The sequence below is a fragment of the Geotrypetes seraphini genome, chromosome 4, assembly GCF_902459505.1.
Source record: "Geotrypetes seraphini chromosome 4, aGeoSer1.1, whole genome shotgun sequence".
Taxonomy (NCBI): domain Eukaryota; kingdom Metazoa; phylum Chordata; class Amphibia; order Gymnophiona; family Dermophiidae; genus Geotrypetes; species Geotrypetes seraphini.
In genome coordinates, this window is record NC_047087.1 from 243665055 (window position 1) to 243681920 (window position 16866).

General features: G+C 43.0%; 1 protein-coding gene across 1 annotated transcript in view; it reads left to right on the forward strand.

The window, feature by feature from the left end:
• Positions 1 to 16866, forward strand: part of JMJD1C (jumonji domain containing 1C) — a 593631-nt gene that overhangs the window by 385488 nt on the left and 191277 nt on the right. Inside the window, 1 exon segment of the mRNA XM_033941997.1 lies at positions 8991 to 9096. Coding sequence (XP_033797888.1) covers positions 8991 to 9096 — 106 coding nt within the window.

The window sequence follows — 16866 nt, forward strand, 5'->3', positions numbered from 1 at the left end:
TTTCAAGGTTAAGGAACGCCAGATGTTAAATAATGTGCTACTCTGGTTGTTGGATTTGGAGATTTTGTCACCGTAGAAGTTTTTCCTTGCTTTTTTTAGAACAGTATTGTAGAATTTAATATTGACCCTCCAGGAGTGTCTGTTTGTAGGGAATTTAGATTTTTCCCCATTTTCGTTCCAGAGCTCGGCATTTCTGTTTCAGTTCTCTGTGGTATGGGAGGTACCAAGGGGCCTTACGGGAATAGGAGATGGTTTTAGCGGAGAGAGGGGCGAGGGAATGGAAGGTGGACTCGGAGAGGGCGACCCATTTTTTTGCCAGTTAGTTTCTGGTTCTGCTGGTTTAGGGATGGGGGAAAATTTGTCAAGAAAATTGGTCCAGAACAGATTGCTCGAGATTTTGTTTTGGAAGGTAATAGAATTTGAGGTGCGGGATGGGGGCCCAAAATGTGACATGAAGATTGGGAGACAGAAAGCCCCTAAAGTGATGACGTGTTCTGGGGTGTTGGCTAACAACTAGTTGGGACATTTATCAAGGATGCTGCTGTGGGAGAAGAATTTCTTTAGGAGTTTGGCTGCGTCTGAATTTTCTAGAGGTTTTATGTATGCTTCAAGTTTGATCAGCGATAATAGGGTTCAGTAGTCACCTGTGGAGATAGATGTATTGATGCTGCTGCAATGTATGTGTGTTCAACATCTGAATGTACCATTTTAGTAGCCTTCCTCTGGACGAACTCCATCCTATTTATATATTTTTGAAGATGTGGCTTCCAGAATTGTACACAATATTCTAAATGAGGTCTCATCAAAGTCTTAAACCGGGGCATCAATCCTTCCTTTTTCCTACTGGCCATACCTTTCCCTTTGCAACCTAGCATCCTTCAAGCTTTCGCTGTCACCTTTTCAACTTGTTTGGCCACCTTAAGATCATCACATATAATCACTCCCAAGTCCAGCTCTTCTGTCATTCACATAAGATCTTCACCCCCTTAAACTGTACCGTTCCCTTGGGTTTTTGCAGCCCAAATGCATGACCTTGCATTTCTTAGCATTAAATTTTAGCTGCCAAATTTCAGACCATTCTTCAAGCTTCGCCAGGTCTTTCTTCATGTTATTCACACCATCCTAGGTGTTACCTCTATTGCAGATTTTGGTATCATCCGCAAAGAGGCAAATCTTACCCAACAGCCCTGTAGCAATATGATTTATAAAAATGTTAAAAAGAACAGGCCCAAGAACAGAACCTTGAGGTACACCACTGGTAACATCCCTTTCCTCAGATATTGGGAATGGTAAGGAGGGGGGGACTGGGTGATGAGGTGCGGCTGACTGGTTTCTTGAGTAATGAAAACTAACTTGCTGGGTGATAAGAACTAGTTTGGGTTAATTCCCCCACCTATTTGTATTATCCTTTTACATCTTCCTATCCTATTGTATTTCCCCCCTCCCACCTCCTGTAATCATTGTCAGTCCGTAGTGTCCATGTAAATACATATACTGTTTTTGTATAATGACAAATGTTTGTATTCCCCCTAGAGAATGACACGGGGAAAAAATCTGTCCCCGTCACCGCCCCACCATCCTCTGCACCGCCCCGTCACCGCCATTCCATTCACCGCCCCGTCACCGTCACTGCCATCCCTTTCACCGCCCCGTCACCGCCACTGCCATCCCATTCACCGCCCCGTCACCGTCCCCGCAGCATCCATATAAGCCTTAGTACTCTAATATTTAGCGTATTCCATTCTTATAAATCAAAGTTCCTGCTGCTGAACTGAAAGAGGTGTTCAGCTGGCAGGGCTTTGTTTATAAATTTTTATTAACACAACTAATATACCACCATAATGTTTCCGACAGAGGACAAGTATGCAATAAATGCATTTTGCTGTTTCAATGCCAGTGCTCAGCAGAACAACAGACAGCAATATGAAAATGCTCTCATGACTACCCTAACACTACCACCAGCAACACCCGAATCCGGACAGTATTATCTCTATTCGTCTAAACAGCAGAATCCGGACAATATTATCTCTATTCGTCTAAACAACCTATCACTATCTACTATCTACTACCAATTTATCCTGGAAAAGTCCAGAACAACAATTGTAACTTAACGCATTCTTGATTATATGTACTGCAATGCTACTGGAAACGTCCAGTCTTCTAACTTGTAATCCGCTTAGAACCGCAAGGCACAAGCGGAATAGAAATCACTAATGTAATGTAATGTAATGTAACATTCACCTTATGTAGTACTTTTTTAATATATAAAAATAGGCAAAATTAGTTGCTGTTTTATCATTATATTTTCTTGCCATTATAGTATTCTTCATTGATCATTTTTCTTTTTAAATTCAAAACAAATTCAACCTATCTTGTGTCCCAGCATGAATTCATGTTTCACTCAATTGGCTGTTTCAAGGGAATTAACCCTCCAACTTCCATTTGCAAAAATACCCAATGTTGTTCCTTCTATGAGCAATATTTAAATTATGAGGAACAACATTGGGTATTTTTGCTGAATTGTGTGACACCATTTGGGCTGAACATGAAGATTGAAAATGCCTGGTTAGCCCTGGACAGATGATTTGAACAGCCAGGAGCCTGTCCTGGCCATTTAAATCATTTTGAATATTTAGTCCAATGATAACAGAATTAGGGTGATTATAGAAACATAGAACTTTGTTGATCACTAAAAACAGTGGAGACTAAGGGTCTATCAAGCTCAGCATCCTGTCTTTGACACTGGCCAGTCTTGGTCTTTGGAACTGCCCATTGTGTCAGAAGCAATAGGGATTAAGTGACTTGCCCAGGGTCACAAGGAGTGTAGTGTAGCTCTAACCACTGGATTTAGAAGTTGGCTTCTTTTGGGATCTTTAACTCATCATCGCTAGGACTCGAATCTGAGTCCGTGGCACCTAACATAGAATGGAATTAGTATGGCAAAGTAATGAAGAATGGTCCAGCAGCCCCCACCCTCCCTCCACCTCACCTTATATTCGTTCCGAGTTTGCCGGCTTCCTTTTTCCCTAGCCGCACGCGTTCAAAAAGCCGTGCATTTAGCCAGCTCCCTCCCTCCACCTCACCTTAAATTTCGAGTTTTCCGGCTTCCTTTTTTCCGAGCCGCACGTGTTCAAAAATCCGTGCACGCGCGGCTGCGCGAGTCAATCAAACTTCTCCTCTCCTGCAACTTCCTGTTTCCGGTTGCGTCAGAGGAGAAGATTGATTGACTCGCGCAGCCGCGCGTGCACGGATTTTTGAACACGTGCGGCTCAGAAAAAAGGAAGCCGGAAAACTCGAAATTTAAGGTGAGGTGGAGGGAGGGAGCTGGCTAAATGCTACGGGCGGGCGGGCGGTGGCTGCGGGGACCGCGCGATCCTTGATACCTCACTGCGGAGACAAGACCATTCACCGCCCCGCGGGCGGTGAATGGCCTTGTCCCCGTCGCCGCAGCGACTGCTAGTTTTCTTCCCCGTTTTTGGCGGGTGACCCGCGGCTAAAATGCGGTGGCCGCGGGTAAACCGCCACCATGTCATTCTCTAATTCCCCCCTCCTTTTTTTTTAGAAATTTTATTGTAAAAACGCCTAGAAATCTGATAAGCGGGATAACAAATTTTAATGAAACTTGGAAAGAGGAAGGACAACTAGGAGGGAATCTAGGGAACTAGGGTAGGGAAGGGAAATCAGGCAAAAACAGTATACAAGAGAAAGCATAAGACTGGGTGAAGACAGTTTGGAGGAGAGAGAGAGCCAGTGTGAGACTGGGTGAGGACAGGGTAATGGAGAGACATTGCAGGCGGGAGGGAGGTGGTGGCTGTCAGTGTATTCTTACCAGTAGCCTGCAGCTGCCATGGAATGGAAAAACAATCTTAATAAATTGAACTGTAAAGGAGCTATAGTAAGCAGCCTCTCCGCCCTCCCAAAACATTAGTGGAGACAGCAAGGGAGGGGGCTCAGCTGCTGGCTCCAGAATGGAAAGGAAATGTGTCAAGTCCTGCCCATGACAATAACACATTAATGCTACTGCATGATTTTACTGTAAGTCCAACTATACCTCTAGAGAAATACTGTATTTCTCTCTCGTATACTGCAGAAGCACTTATCATGCGTTATTGCCTTGTATTGCCACTACTGCTACTACTATTTAACATTTCTATAGCGCTGATGTACAGCACTGTGTATGTCTTATCAATACTTTTAAGAGACAGTCCCTACTCATTAGAGCTTACATTCTAAATTAGACAACAGAACAAATGGGAGCTTGCTCTGGATCAGTAGCATGAAATATTGCTACTCCTTGGATTTTGGCCAGGTATTAGTGACCTGGATTGGCCACCTTGGGAACGGGCTACTGGGCTTGATGGACCATTGGTTTGACCCAGTAAGGCTATTCTTATGTTCATCGGTAAAATCTGGCGAGTTAATATAGTGCCCATGGTAGGAGCAACTTTTATTTTACGGGCGATTCTCAGCATAATAGCATGCAAATTATACACTTGCTATTTGTGTGGAGAATCACTGGTAAAAAGTGGGAGGAACTGTGCATAGCAACAGCGAGAGGAAGTGGGCATCCCTCCCGCATCCTTCAATTCTGGGGTCTTTCCTTTTTTAATTTGGAGGGGGGGACTGAGCTGTCAAGCCTTACTTTCCTGTCAGTGCCTGAGCCAATCAGCGCTTAGGCACTGACCAGAAAGTAAGGCTATGACAGCTCAGACCTTGTCACAAAATGTTGCTTGCAAATGTGGCACAACAAGGTTAGAGATCACCCGAAGTGCTCCTTAAAATATTGATGAGCTCATTTTACTACTATTTTAATATTATTGACCTCATTGTACTACATTTGCATGGCAGAGTCGGAGACTGCTAGGAAGCTCAGAAAAGGCTGTTCTGATAATTGACTGGTAAAATACTGGCATACTAATCTGGCTGGAACCAGTTTAGTGACCATCGTTAAGGGCATGGTAATTAGAGAATGACATGGTGGCTGTTACTTGTAGCTAGTCGAGGGTAGCCACGGGTAACCCGCCAAAACGGTGAGGGGGGAAAAAGTGCGCACTGCAGGTACGGGGACAAGGCCATCCAGCACCCCATGGAGCGGTGAATGGCCTTGTCCCCGCAGATAAGGGAGGGAATGCGCGTTAACTTCACAAAGCCGTCAGAGCCTGCAAGCAGTAGCATGCATGTGTGGGTGGAAGCTTCTCCTCTGACGCAACTTCTGGTTGCATCAGAAGAGAAGCTTCCACCCACACACGCACGCTACTGTTTGCAGGCTCCAACAGCTTTGAAGAACTTACTCAAACACTCCGCGAAGGTAAAGGGGAGGGAGATAGATAGATTCGGGTAGGTAGGAAGGAGGTGCCGAAGGGCGGTGAGGTGGAGAGAGGGAAGGGTGGTGGAGGAAAGGAACAGACGCTGAAAGGGGTGGGGGGAGAGGAACAGACGCTGAAAGGAAATGGGGAAGACAGAATGAGCAGAAGATGCTGAAATGACATGGGGAAGACAGAGTGGGGAGAAGATGCTGAAGGGAAATAGGGATGACAGAGTGGGGAGAAGACGCTGAAGGGAAATGGGGATGACAGAGTGGGGAGAAGACGCTGAAGGGAAATGGGGATGACAGAGTGGGGAGAAGACGCTGAAGGGAAATGGGGATGATAGAGTGGGGAGAAGATGCTGGAAGGGAAGAAGTCAGAGATGCCAGACTATGGGGGAGCAGAGGGAAGAAGATGGGTGCCAGACCAATTGGGGCGAGGGGGGGGGGGGCGGTGAAGGGAGAAGTACAGTAACAGAGCAAATGGAAGATGCAGAGAGAAGACAGACAGTGGATGGAAGGAATTGAATGAGAAGATGAGGGAAGCAGAAACCAGACAGCAAAGGTAGAAAAAAAAATTCTATTTATTTATTTTGCTTTAGGAGAAAGTAGTATATTTAATTGTGTTTATAAAAACTTATAAACAAAGCCCTGCCAGTTGAACATCTTTCTCTAGTTCAACAGCCAGAACTTTGATTTATAAGGAAGGAATAAGCTAAATATTGCAGTACTGAGGCTTGTATCAATTCTGCGGGGACAGTGGTTGCGGGGACGGGGCTGTGACAGGGACAGTGGTCGCGGGGACAGGGCGGTGACACTAAACTAAACCTTAAGCTTATATACCACATCATCTCCACGGATGTGGAGCTCGACACGGTTTACAAGAATTTAAAATATAGGAAGAGAAGGAAAAAAAAGGTTTACATGAACTTATATATAGAAAAGAAGAGTAAGGGGGGATAGAATTACATTTTAGTGAAAAGCCAGGTTTTCAGTTGCTTGCGGAATAATTGGAGGGAGCCCAGGCTCCGCAGCGGGGTAGTAAGGTCGTTCCAAAGACTTGCGATTCTGAAGAGAAAGGATTTTCCTAGTTTGCCTGCATAGCGAATACCGTGTAGAGAGGGGAAGGACAAATTTTTCCCCCGTGTCATTCTCTAATGGTAACTTTTAAGAATCTTTCTCTGAGTGACAAAAGTTGGATCGAGGAAGAGCACTAGTTGTAGTGTATTTAGATTTTAATAAACATCTGACACAATTCCGTATAGGCAACTGATAAACGGAGTCCTCGTATTACTGACTGAGGCCCAATACTCTGATTGGCCATAAGAGGGTCTTTAGGCACCTGGGCCAATCAAGGACTTAGGCCCCTCCCCGGTGCATTCCAAGATGCACTGGGAGGGGGAAGGCCCATCATTTGGAAGAGGCGGGCTTGCCAGCCAGAGGGAGTGGGCATCCCTCTTGCCAGAGATGTTAGGGGGGGAGTGCTAGCAGGAGGGAGTGGGAATCTCTCCTGCCAGCTGACTTGAGGTGGGATCCAGGAGTTCCCTGCTGTGGCCACTCTCAGCTGATCATGGCAGGGGAATTCCTCCCTCTCCCATCAGCTGAGCGGCAGGGACTTCCTAAAGCTGCATTTCTGTAAATGGCGCCCAAACTTGGGTGCTGGTTACAGAATCGTAGTTTTGGGAAGTCCCTGCCACTCAGCTGATTGGGAGGGGGGGGGGGGTGGAAACCCCTGCCACTCTAGGCTACTGCAGTCTTGCGGCCAAGAGAAGCAACTGAAATGTAGGCCTGGGGTTTTCAGGCCTATATTTCAGCTGCTTATCTTAGCGCAATTCTGTAACCAGCGCCCTGGAATGATTGACAGGCGATCGGTGGCCGCTTTTAAGGTGATCACTGACTTGGGTGCCGGTTACAGAATCTGGCCCTTAGTGACTGTATAAGGAGTGTGCTACTGGTTTGCTATATACTAGAGAATGACACAGGGAAAAAATTTGTCCCTGTGACTGCCCCGTCCCTGCGACCACTGTCCCCGTCACCGCCCTGTCCCCGCATGTCACTGTCTCCGCGACTACTGTCCCTGCAGCATCCATACAAGCCTCAGTACTGCAATATATTTAGCTTATTCCTTCCTTATAAATCAAAGTTCTGGCTGCTGAACTAGAGAAAGAGATGTTTATAAATTTTCATTAACACAACTAATATTCTACTTTATCCTAAAGCAAAAAAAAATAAATAGAATTTTTTTTTTCTACCTTTGTTGTCTGGTTTCTGCTTTCCTTATCTTCTCATTCAATTCCTTCCATCCACTGTCTGTCTTCTCTCTGTGTCTTCCATTTGCTCTGTTACTGTGCCTCTCCCTTCACCCTCCCAATTGGTCTGGCACTCATCTTCTTTTCTCCGCTCCCTCATAGTCTGTCATCTCTGTCTTCTTCCCACTCTCTGTTTCCCTTGCGCGGTCCGACCATCTCTCTCCCTCCCTCTTACCTTCCTGGCGCATTACAATGTTAGAGGCTGTGAGAGGGTGCACAGGCAGCAGGGAATGTTTTGCCATTAAACCAATAATAAATCTCAGCAGATGCAAAGATAAATCAGAACGCAAGCAGCAACACTATTCGCTGTAATAAACGCACACCAAAGAAGCTGTAGAAAAAAGAGGGTGAGTGTCTCTTCCAAGTCGCTTAAAAGAGATGTTGTTGAAAGAGAGGAATAAGTAGTCCGAGACTTCCCTTGGAGCAGGCATCTTTCTGCCATCTCCCTCCCTTCACCTCACCTTAGGTGCCGACTTTAAGTCTTCTTCTCCCAATGGCATGCTTTCAATAAGCCATGCACGGCTTCTTGAATTGTTGAATCATTTCCTCTGACCCAACCGGAAACAGGAAGTTGCATCAGAGGAGAAGATTCAACAACTCAAGCAGCCGCGCACGATTGAAAGCGTGCCGCTGGGAGGAGCAGAATTAAAGTTGGCACCTAAGGTGAGGTGGAGGGAGGGAGATGGCAGGACGCAGGATGCGGTGATCAGGTGGGGATGCTGGACCGCGCGATCTGTACTTGCTTCACTGTGAAGATAAGACCATTCACCACTCCACGGGGCAGTGAATGGCCTTGTCCCTGACCCTGCAGCGACCACTATTTTTTTCTCTCCCCCGTTTCGGCGGCTTACCAGCGGCTAGCCGTGGAAAATAACCACCATGCCATTCTCTACTATAAACCTTTTGATGTAAGATATGGCATCCAGTGGTTAAGCTATAAAATAAATCTTTTGAAATCTGGTGAACAGTGACATTTAATGGTTAGATATATCATACTTGATTTCAATTTGATTATTTTTTCCAAAGTATTGGAGTGTATGGATTTTGGTCCAGTCAAATTACTTCCACCTCTTTTTAGCCCCCAAATTCATTCACAGCTATACACGTGTGCACAAAGGGATGGGAACAAATTTTGTGAGCTATATGTTATCGTCTTGTTAAAAAGATCATTTTATCGGACTAGAAATGAAGAGATAAACTTAGAAATATAAATGTTTAACATAACATAAGTTTATATTTACATAAACTTCTGTTGCTAATAAGATGATGTTTTTTTTCCCTCCATGATGCTAAAATCAATTTCAATGAAATTGCTTCTTATAGCTAGGAGAAATCCCAGTGATTGGAGTTAACCCAAGTTTTTTGTTTTACTTTAGGATGAAGTAGACAGTCTAAACCCAGTTCTCAGGGACAACTCGCAGCTTCATGAAGAGGTGAAAGCGTGGGTAAAAGAACAAAAAGTTCAGGAGATTTTTATGCAAGGTAATTTTATATGGTAACATTTATGATGTTTAATGTGCTTTTCTTCATCTACATCTAATTCAAAATCTTATGAAGTTTTAAATGTGTTAATTCTCATAGCTGATGTGTTAATAGCTTTGTTTGCACATGCACAAAGCAAGCTATACAAAAAGAAATGCAAATTGCAGGAGAGTAGGTCACATGATTTCTGAATATGGCTTATGAGAGGATAAGAGATAGCAAGGGAAGGAAACCAAAGGTCAGGATTGGATCAGACGAAAAGGAGTGTATTGTCAGAAGGAGGAAGGGAATGAAAAGAGAAGAGGATAAAAAACTGAGTCACACACAATTCTGTAATTACTTCACCTGCTATATTTAGATCTTTATCTGAAATTCCAAAAAACAAAAAGCTACAAAACCCAAAATTTGACATGAACCGAAAGTAGTCAGTTTCCCTAATGTGACACATGCTGAAACCAATGTAGGTGCATGCTTTTCTCCTGACCTCTGCGCAAGTCAGGTCGGAGGGATGGAAAGTGGCAAAGAAGAGCTGCAGATCCCACTCAAGGTGGCAGTGAGAAACAGAAAAGGTCAGAGGACTGACTTAACATTATTTTGAAAACCGAATAATTCCAAAAATCAAAATATACCCAGTCTCAAGGATTTTGGATAAAGGATCGTGTATCTATACCAGTACCACACAGTCCCTCCTTATACACTTACTCAGTCTTTAAGTCTTCCTACCTGTCCTAAGCATCTCATCCATTCAGTACCTCAGCACCCTCTACTAGTTATAACTCTTCATCCTCCCCATCAATTAAAATCCCTAATTCAACCCCTCACTGAGGCCATTGCTATTTATCTATCTCCTTTTAACTTACTTACTAACTCCTCTGCCTGTTAACATCGATCCACACATTCTCTTAGCCTCCACATTCATTCACACACATACTCAGTACTTGTGATACATGGTTTCCCCAGGCACTCATTCATGTAGCTTCTCTTCCACTCATTGCACTATGCCTCCCTCCATCCACTCATTAAGTTAGTCACAAGCATGCACTCCCTTCACGTAACGTACCTTTCCTTATCCTGTTATCACAGTCCATATCTAAGATTATATCCCCTTATTAGCAGATGGAGAGAGACTTGGAAGTTTCCGATGGCATCAACAGTATAAGTAGTGCAACCGGAACATTCCAGTATTATTCTGCCTCCAGCAAATAGTTTAGGTAGACTGATACAGCAGTTTCTCTCTTGTTTTTTCCTCATCTTTTAGGGCATACTCCGCTTCAGCTCTTGGCTTATAGTTGACATCTCACCTAGAGAATGACACAGGGACAAATTTGGCACTATCTCTGCAGGAACTCAATTTTCCCATCCCCTTGAGTTTTGTCCCTGCCCATGCCCCATTCCTGTAAACTCTGCCTTAACTGCACAAGCTTCGGACCCTTTTGATTTTAAAGTGTTTGAGGCTTGTGCAGATGAAGACGGAGCTTGTAGGAATGGAGCAGGGAAGGGAAAATGAATTCTCGCAGGGACGGGGAAAAATATGTTCCTGTGTCATTTTCAAGTTTCAAGTTTATTAAAATTTTGATAAAACACAAATCAAGGCTTCTAAGTGTTTTACAATTTGTATTAAAAAGGGGGAGACAATAAACAAATAAATACCCACAGAACTATACTTGACCAACATAAAACAATAGGAAAATTGGGAGAACTACAAATTATGAGTAAAGAGTACATAAAAGGTAAACCACAATAGGGAAAATAGGGAATAAGAATGATTTAACCACTCTGGCTGTAACCAAGTCTGTTTAACAATCAAATGCATCTTGGAAAAGGTAACTCTAGAATTCCCTTAAATTTATCTAAATGTCTTTCTGCCCGGATATAAAGAGGTAAGGAATTCCATATCGTAGGTGTTGTAATTGCGAATGAAGTGGCCCAACACGTGCTAATGATGTTCAAAGATGGTGTATGAAGAAGAGGATCTTAGGACTCTTGTAGGTTCATGTGGTTTAAGAAGCTTGTGGATAAAGGCCGGTTCTTTTGTGTTTTGAGTCTTGAAAGAAAGAATAGCTATTTTATATATGATACGGTGTGGAATTGGTAGCCAGTGAGAAGTTTTTAATAGAGGAGTGATATGGTCAAATTTTTTCCTGTTTGTGATAATGTTTATGGCAGTATTTGTTATTGGCTATAGGCGATGGATATCTTTTTGACAGATATCCTTATACAGTGCATTACAGTAATCTAGCTTGGATATGATAAGAGAATGTATTAAAATGTTGAGTGATTGAGGGTCTAGAATGTTCGCAAGGGATTGAATAATTCTTAGTCTAATGAAACAGTTCTTTACTACAGAGCTGATTTGTGGGCGGTAAGTCAGTTTATTATCTATTACAACACCCAAGATTTTAGTGGCAGACAGAAATAATAGGGATATCATTTATTGTGATGGGGAATCTAAGCTGAATGTTATCTTTCCATGGAAAAAGAAGATATTTGGATTTTGATATACTGAGTGATAACATTTTCATGGAGCCACTGTCAAAGTTTTTCTAATTTAGCATTAAAAAGACTAATGTCATCAGTACTAGATGCATTGATAGGATAAATGATCTGGATGTCGTCTGCGTAAGCAGTAAAACCAGTAGATTGGCAAAGGGTTAATAATCTACTAATCGCGACCCCAGACTACAAAACTTTCAAAAAAGAAATAAAAAAACCCTGCTATTCAAGAAATCCATGAAGACTAACTAACACCGTATGAAACATTTTAATCCTCTGAAGCAACCCGCTCTACTTTGTAACACCTCTGGACATGTCCAGAAATCCTCTTCTGTAATCTGCCTTGAACCGCAAGGTAATGGCGGAATAAAAATCACTAATGTAATGTAATAAAGGAGCCGGGTAAATATTAAAGAGTAGGGGGGACAGTATAGATCCTTGTGGAATACCAAAGCTGTTTTGGATGGGAGAAGAAATGGTATTAAAGGAGACAACAGCAGTGCGATTTATGAAATAAGAGGTAAACCACTGAAGGATTTGTTCAGAGATACTTGCTGCTGCCAACCTTCAAAGCAGGAGTTGGTAATCTTCTGTATCAGATGCAGCTGATAGATCTAAAGAGATGCGAATAGCTGATTTATGCTGGTCCAGGAAGTATTGTACAGATGTAGTTAAACCTATAATTGCATGTTCTGTAGAGTGGTTTTTCCGGAAGCCAGTTTGATTAGGGTGAAGAGCTTGAGTTTTGTCAAAGTAGTCTGAGATTTGGTTGAATATGAATTTTTTTTCCATTACTTTTGCAAGAAATGGAAGGGTTGAAATTGGTCTGTAATTGGAACAGTCTTGGGGTATATTATAGAATGTTTCTAAGCTGTGGGCATGATAGCTGTAGTCAGACTTTTGTGTATTAATTTAAGGATAAAAGGATCGAAAAGTATTGTTTCAAAATGAAAGAGGGAATTATGTCACAACTTGATCCTTTAGTGTTTAGTGATTGCATGATACACAGTATGTCATTCATAGAGGGGAGGGAAAAGTGAGAACATGTTGAGCATAAGTAGTTTGGAGTACTGTCCTCCAGACAATTAGAGTTTCGAGATTTGTTTCTGAGCCATGGACAGACCACTGGTTGAAGTATAGGAGGACACTTAGTTACTCCTCACAACCAGGATTATCCATTTTACAAGCCTTTGCTCTGTGTGCTGGCTGCATTGGTACCTATAAGGCCACACAGCAGTGGTAATCCTCTTATTTCCTTTTCCCACTGAGGCTCTGAAACAATATTTTTAAAATGCTTGGGGCTGTATTGCTTCTTTCTGATTTTTTTTTTAATTTTTTTTATTAACTGTATTTTCTATCAGGGAATATAGGGCAGAAGAGCAGGCCAAGGCCCAGCCTTGCCCAGGCAAGTAGCAGGCCTGTTGTAGTTGGACTGGAAGCAATCTATTCTTCCTCTTTGGGGGCTGGGCAATGGATCTGCATAAGTAGCTACACCGGAGCATTGCAGTTATATCTCCCAGCTAGCACTATGAGGTATGCAGGTGTCATTGCATAAACATGGCAACTAGTTCCTTTTCTCCTATGTAAAACATGGATGGCAACGTGTTACAAGTAGAAGGTGCAGGGAAGTCCCAAGGCCATTTCAGTGGGAATGCTATCTGTTTGAACAATCTCAGGTCCACATTGGGAGAAATCTATTCACCTCAGACTTCATTTCCAAAACTTCCTGGATAGTATAAATAAAAGCCCCTAATGTGGACATTCTGGGGTTGGCGGTCCCCAAGACCACCATTCCAACAGCATGGCCCTTAAGGAAGCCCACGATCATAAGACTGAGTTGCTTCTTAAGCACATCTTTGATATTGGTAGTACAGACCAGCAGACTTTGCTGGTTATGTGACCTGAGTGGTTTTACATTAAATCTATTGACTTCCCAAATTGCTGGATGTGGTCTTTTTAGAGTTGGGGGCAGCCTTTGTGGCAGATGTATGACCTTGTTTGCATCTGTTTATTCTCACCTTCAGGCATGGTACTTAGATATTGGTTAATTAATTCTACTCTAAGGCATACTTTAGGACCCCATTCCATGTTACGTGGTCTAGGCCTCCCCACTTTACCATCTCAGAAGTTGATGAAATTTTTACTGGACGTGCAATAGGACATGCAATGAATATGTACAAAGTCTTAGAGCAGGATCTCAACTTCTTTCAAAGTTGGGGGCCTCGTTATTGATACCACTTTTTTCATTCCATGGAAGATAGTGAAAAAAGTCAACTTTTGGTTCAGGTTGTGGAAAGGATAGCTGCTTGACCAAGCTAAAAGTCATATTTCTATTACAACATTTTGTGCTGAATCCAAATATACCACTCAGATCATTAGTGCATGCTTTGGTGTATCACTGGAGTACCATACAGTTGATGAAAAAGTTTGTTGTGGAATGCATGGGCAAATACGAGTATTTGACACAACATAGCTCCTGAACAGAAAGCACAATAGGGCTTAGATTTTAGGAACTGGAAGAGATTACTACAGCCAGTTATTGCCTCATAAATTTTTAGGTAAAGGGTACACACGCAGCAGGGGAAGGCATGAGAAGGGGGTTGGAGAGAAGAAGGGGTGCTGGTGCCCCGAGCAAGATGGTGCCCAAGGTGGCATGCCCCCCCCTTTTACTGTGCCACTGTCTCTACTCTTTAGTGTGGGTCTGGAGCAGATTGTTGAGATCCTGAGGGAAGCTAGGCTTTAGTGATTCTTGGAGGACAGAGCACACAGTTCATTAGAGTGTATGTAAGAAGGATTCAGCTAGAAACTAGGACCATCCCTGTTTCTGTAAGAAGAGTTCCTTTTGTGCCTCATTAGTTTTACAAAAAGACTAGCCCTTTTGGGTGCAAGAAAGCCAGATAGCGCAGGCTCATTTCTTTGTCAGTACTGCTAGGTTGTCAAGGCTTCCAGTGATATTCAGCGGGTTCCCTCTTCATTGGAACTGGTGTGAGGCAACCTTTGCCTGCTTCACAGGGAGCGGATCTCCATTAAATCTGATAAGTGAGTCATGGAGGTAGATTTTCTGAGCTATGCATTTAAGTTCACAGAACCTGTTTGAGATGCCTTTATGGTGCCCTCCTGTGAGGCAGGGCCCAAATAAACTTGCATTGAATGTAGAGAAAACAGAAACTATGATCATGGGCAGGGTATTAAGGGAGAGTTGGCAGAGTCTGTTTGGTTGAGGGAGGTAGAAGTACCTGTGAAAGAGGAGATGAAATTTTTGGGATATTTCTTCATGCTCAGATTATGATGAAAAACCAAATTGTTAGTCATTCAGTTCTCCTTTCAACAACTATGTCTGTTGTATAGATTAAAGCTGATGTTGACTTTGAGGGATTTTAAGAGTGTTGTACAGAGTACGAGCTCATAAAAAATGGATTGTAATTTTCTTTATCCTAGGACAAGCAGGCAGTATATTCTCACATGTGGGTGATGTTATCCTTGGAGCCTGGTATGGACAGTGCAAAAAAATGAATTGTCACTTTAAAAATTTTCAGTCTCGAGACTGCCCATACCGCACATATGTCAGTAACTTCCCACCCGACGTCTGCTCATGGGACCATCGGTTTTCATTTTTCCACAGAGCTGAAAGTTGTTTTGCTTGGAGTCCCTCCAAGTGCTCCAAAATGTCAATATTTCTTGCCATCCCATTTGGTTTTCTTCATTTTTTTTTTTTTCTCCCTTTGGTAAAAGCTTTTATTTTTTCTCCGTTTTTCGTCATTAGGCCTTTGGGTACCTCAAGGCCTGTTTTCAGGCTGGGAGCATCTACTGTTTTTCAGTACTCTGTATACTTCAGTTCTCCAAACCATTGAGTCCTTTGACCTCGCATCTGGAGTCTTCCCATCAATGACCAAGCCATCAAGTAGCTTTAACCAGTTCACTCGGTGTAGCAGGACCACCTTGGCCATTGATCCCCATAGTTGGTGCCTTCAGTGCCTTGGTCCTGCCCACTGTCCCAAGTCCCGCTCCCACTGTTCCACTCTACAAAACAGGTCCTAAAGTCGAGGCAGCTTCAACATGAGAAACTCTTCAGATCCACCTTTACAGCATCAAGGATGTTGGCTGTCTCAGATGTGGATGCCCAAGACCATCTTCCACATCGGCAGCGATGCAATGTTTCGCACTAAGGTTCCTCTCCACTGCCATGGTAATGCCTCCTTTGGGGGAGTCAGCTCAAAAAGCTAAGAAACATAAGCATTCCTCCCGGCACACCACCCATCGGCATTGTCTCAGGCTTCAACACATTCTAAGCATCGACGAGTAAAGACCAGATCGCCGTTGCTCCGAGTAGTGTCTCCTCTGAGGCGTGCTTCTTCATTTATGTCACCAAACACCTCGACACCTGAAGTAGCTTACACCATTTGTACATTACATTAGTGATTTCTATTCTGCTGTTACCTTGCAGAATTTTGTAGAACTATTTGGCTGAACAGACTATCTCGTCTGGAATAATTCTCCAAACAGAAGTAATATGTAAGGTTTGAACTAAGGACCATACATATGAGTTGTCAGGACATTTAGGAGTACATTAGGAGTTGTCTGGACATTTTTGTACCAACAACAGCCTTGGTTCTGGTGCTGTCTGTTGAAGACCAGATTAGAAAACTGGTACAGAGAGAGTTGGCTGTGGTGTCCCAATTGCACCAGAACCAAGTGTCTAGAACAGAGCTATTTGAATGCTTTAGATTAAAAGGAATGGCCAAAACATTGCCTTAAATTCCCTTTTCACAACCTCATGAGGGATGCTATGTTTAAAAACTGAGAATCATCTCTTTTAGTGCCCATGACTCCATGCAAATTAGATTCCCTATATAGAATTCAGTCTTGCCCGGGCTTTATTAAGCCACAGTTGCTCTCTTGGTTAAGTCTGCTTTGAAGACAAATAGCTTGAGAACATATGCCAGTACGCTACCAGGCAGAGAAAGCAGAGCCCTGGATAGGTTTGGACACAGAGTTTTCCAGAGCACTATGTTAGCGAGTAGAATTCTCAGCTATAATTTTTACATGATATTCTATATGAAGCAGCTTATTCAAAAATTAACTGATTATGAGCAATACATCCATGAAAATCATTTAACTACTTTTCAGGATATTTCCAATGATCATCTAGAGACCAGGACGTACCGCTCTGTCTTCGATGCCCTTGATGTAACATCCAGAACTTTAGTTGGATCCTTTACCATGTTTAGGCAAGCTTGGCTTCGTGTATCAGATCTTGACACCAAAGTGTAAGAAAGG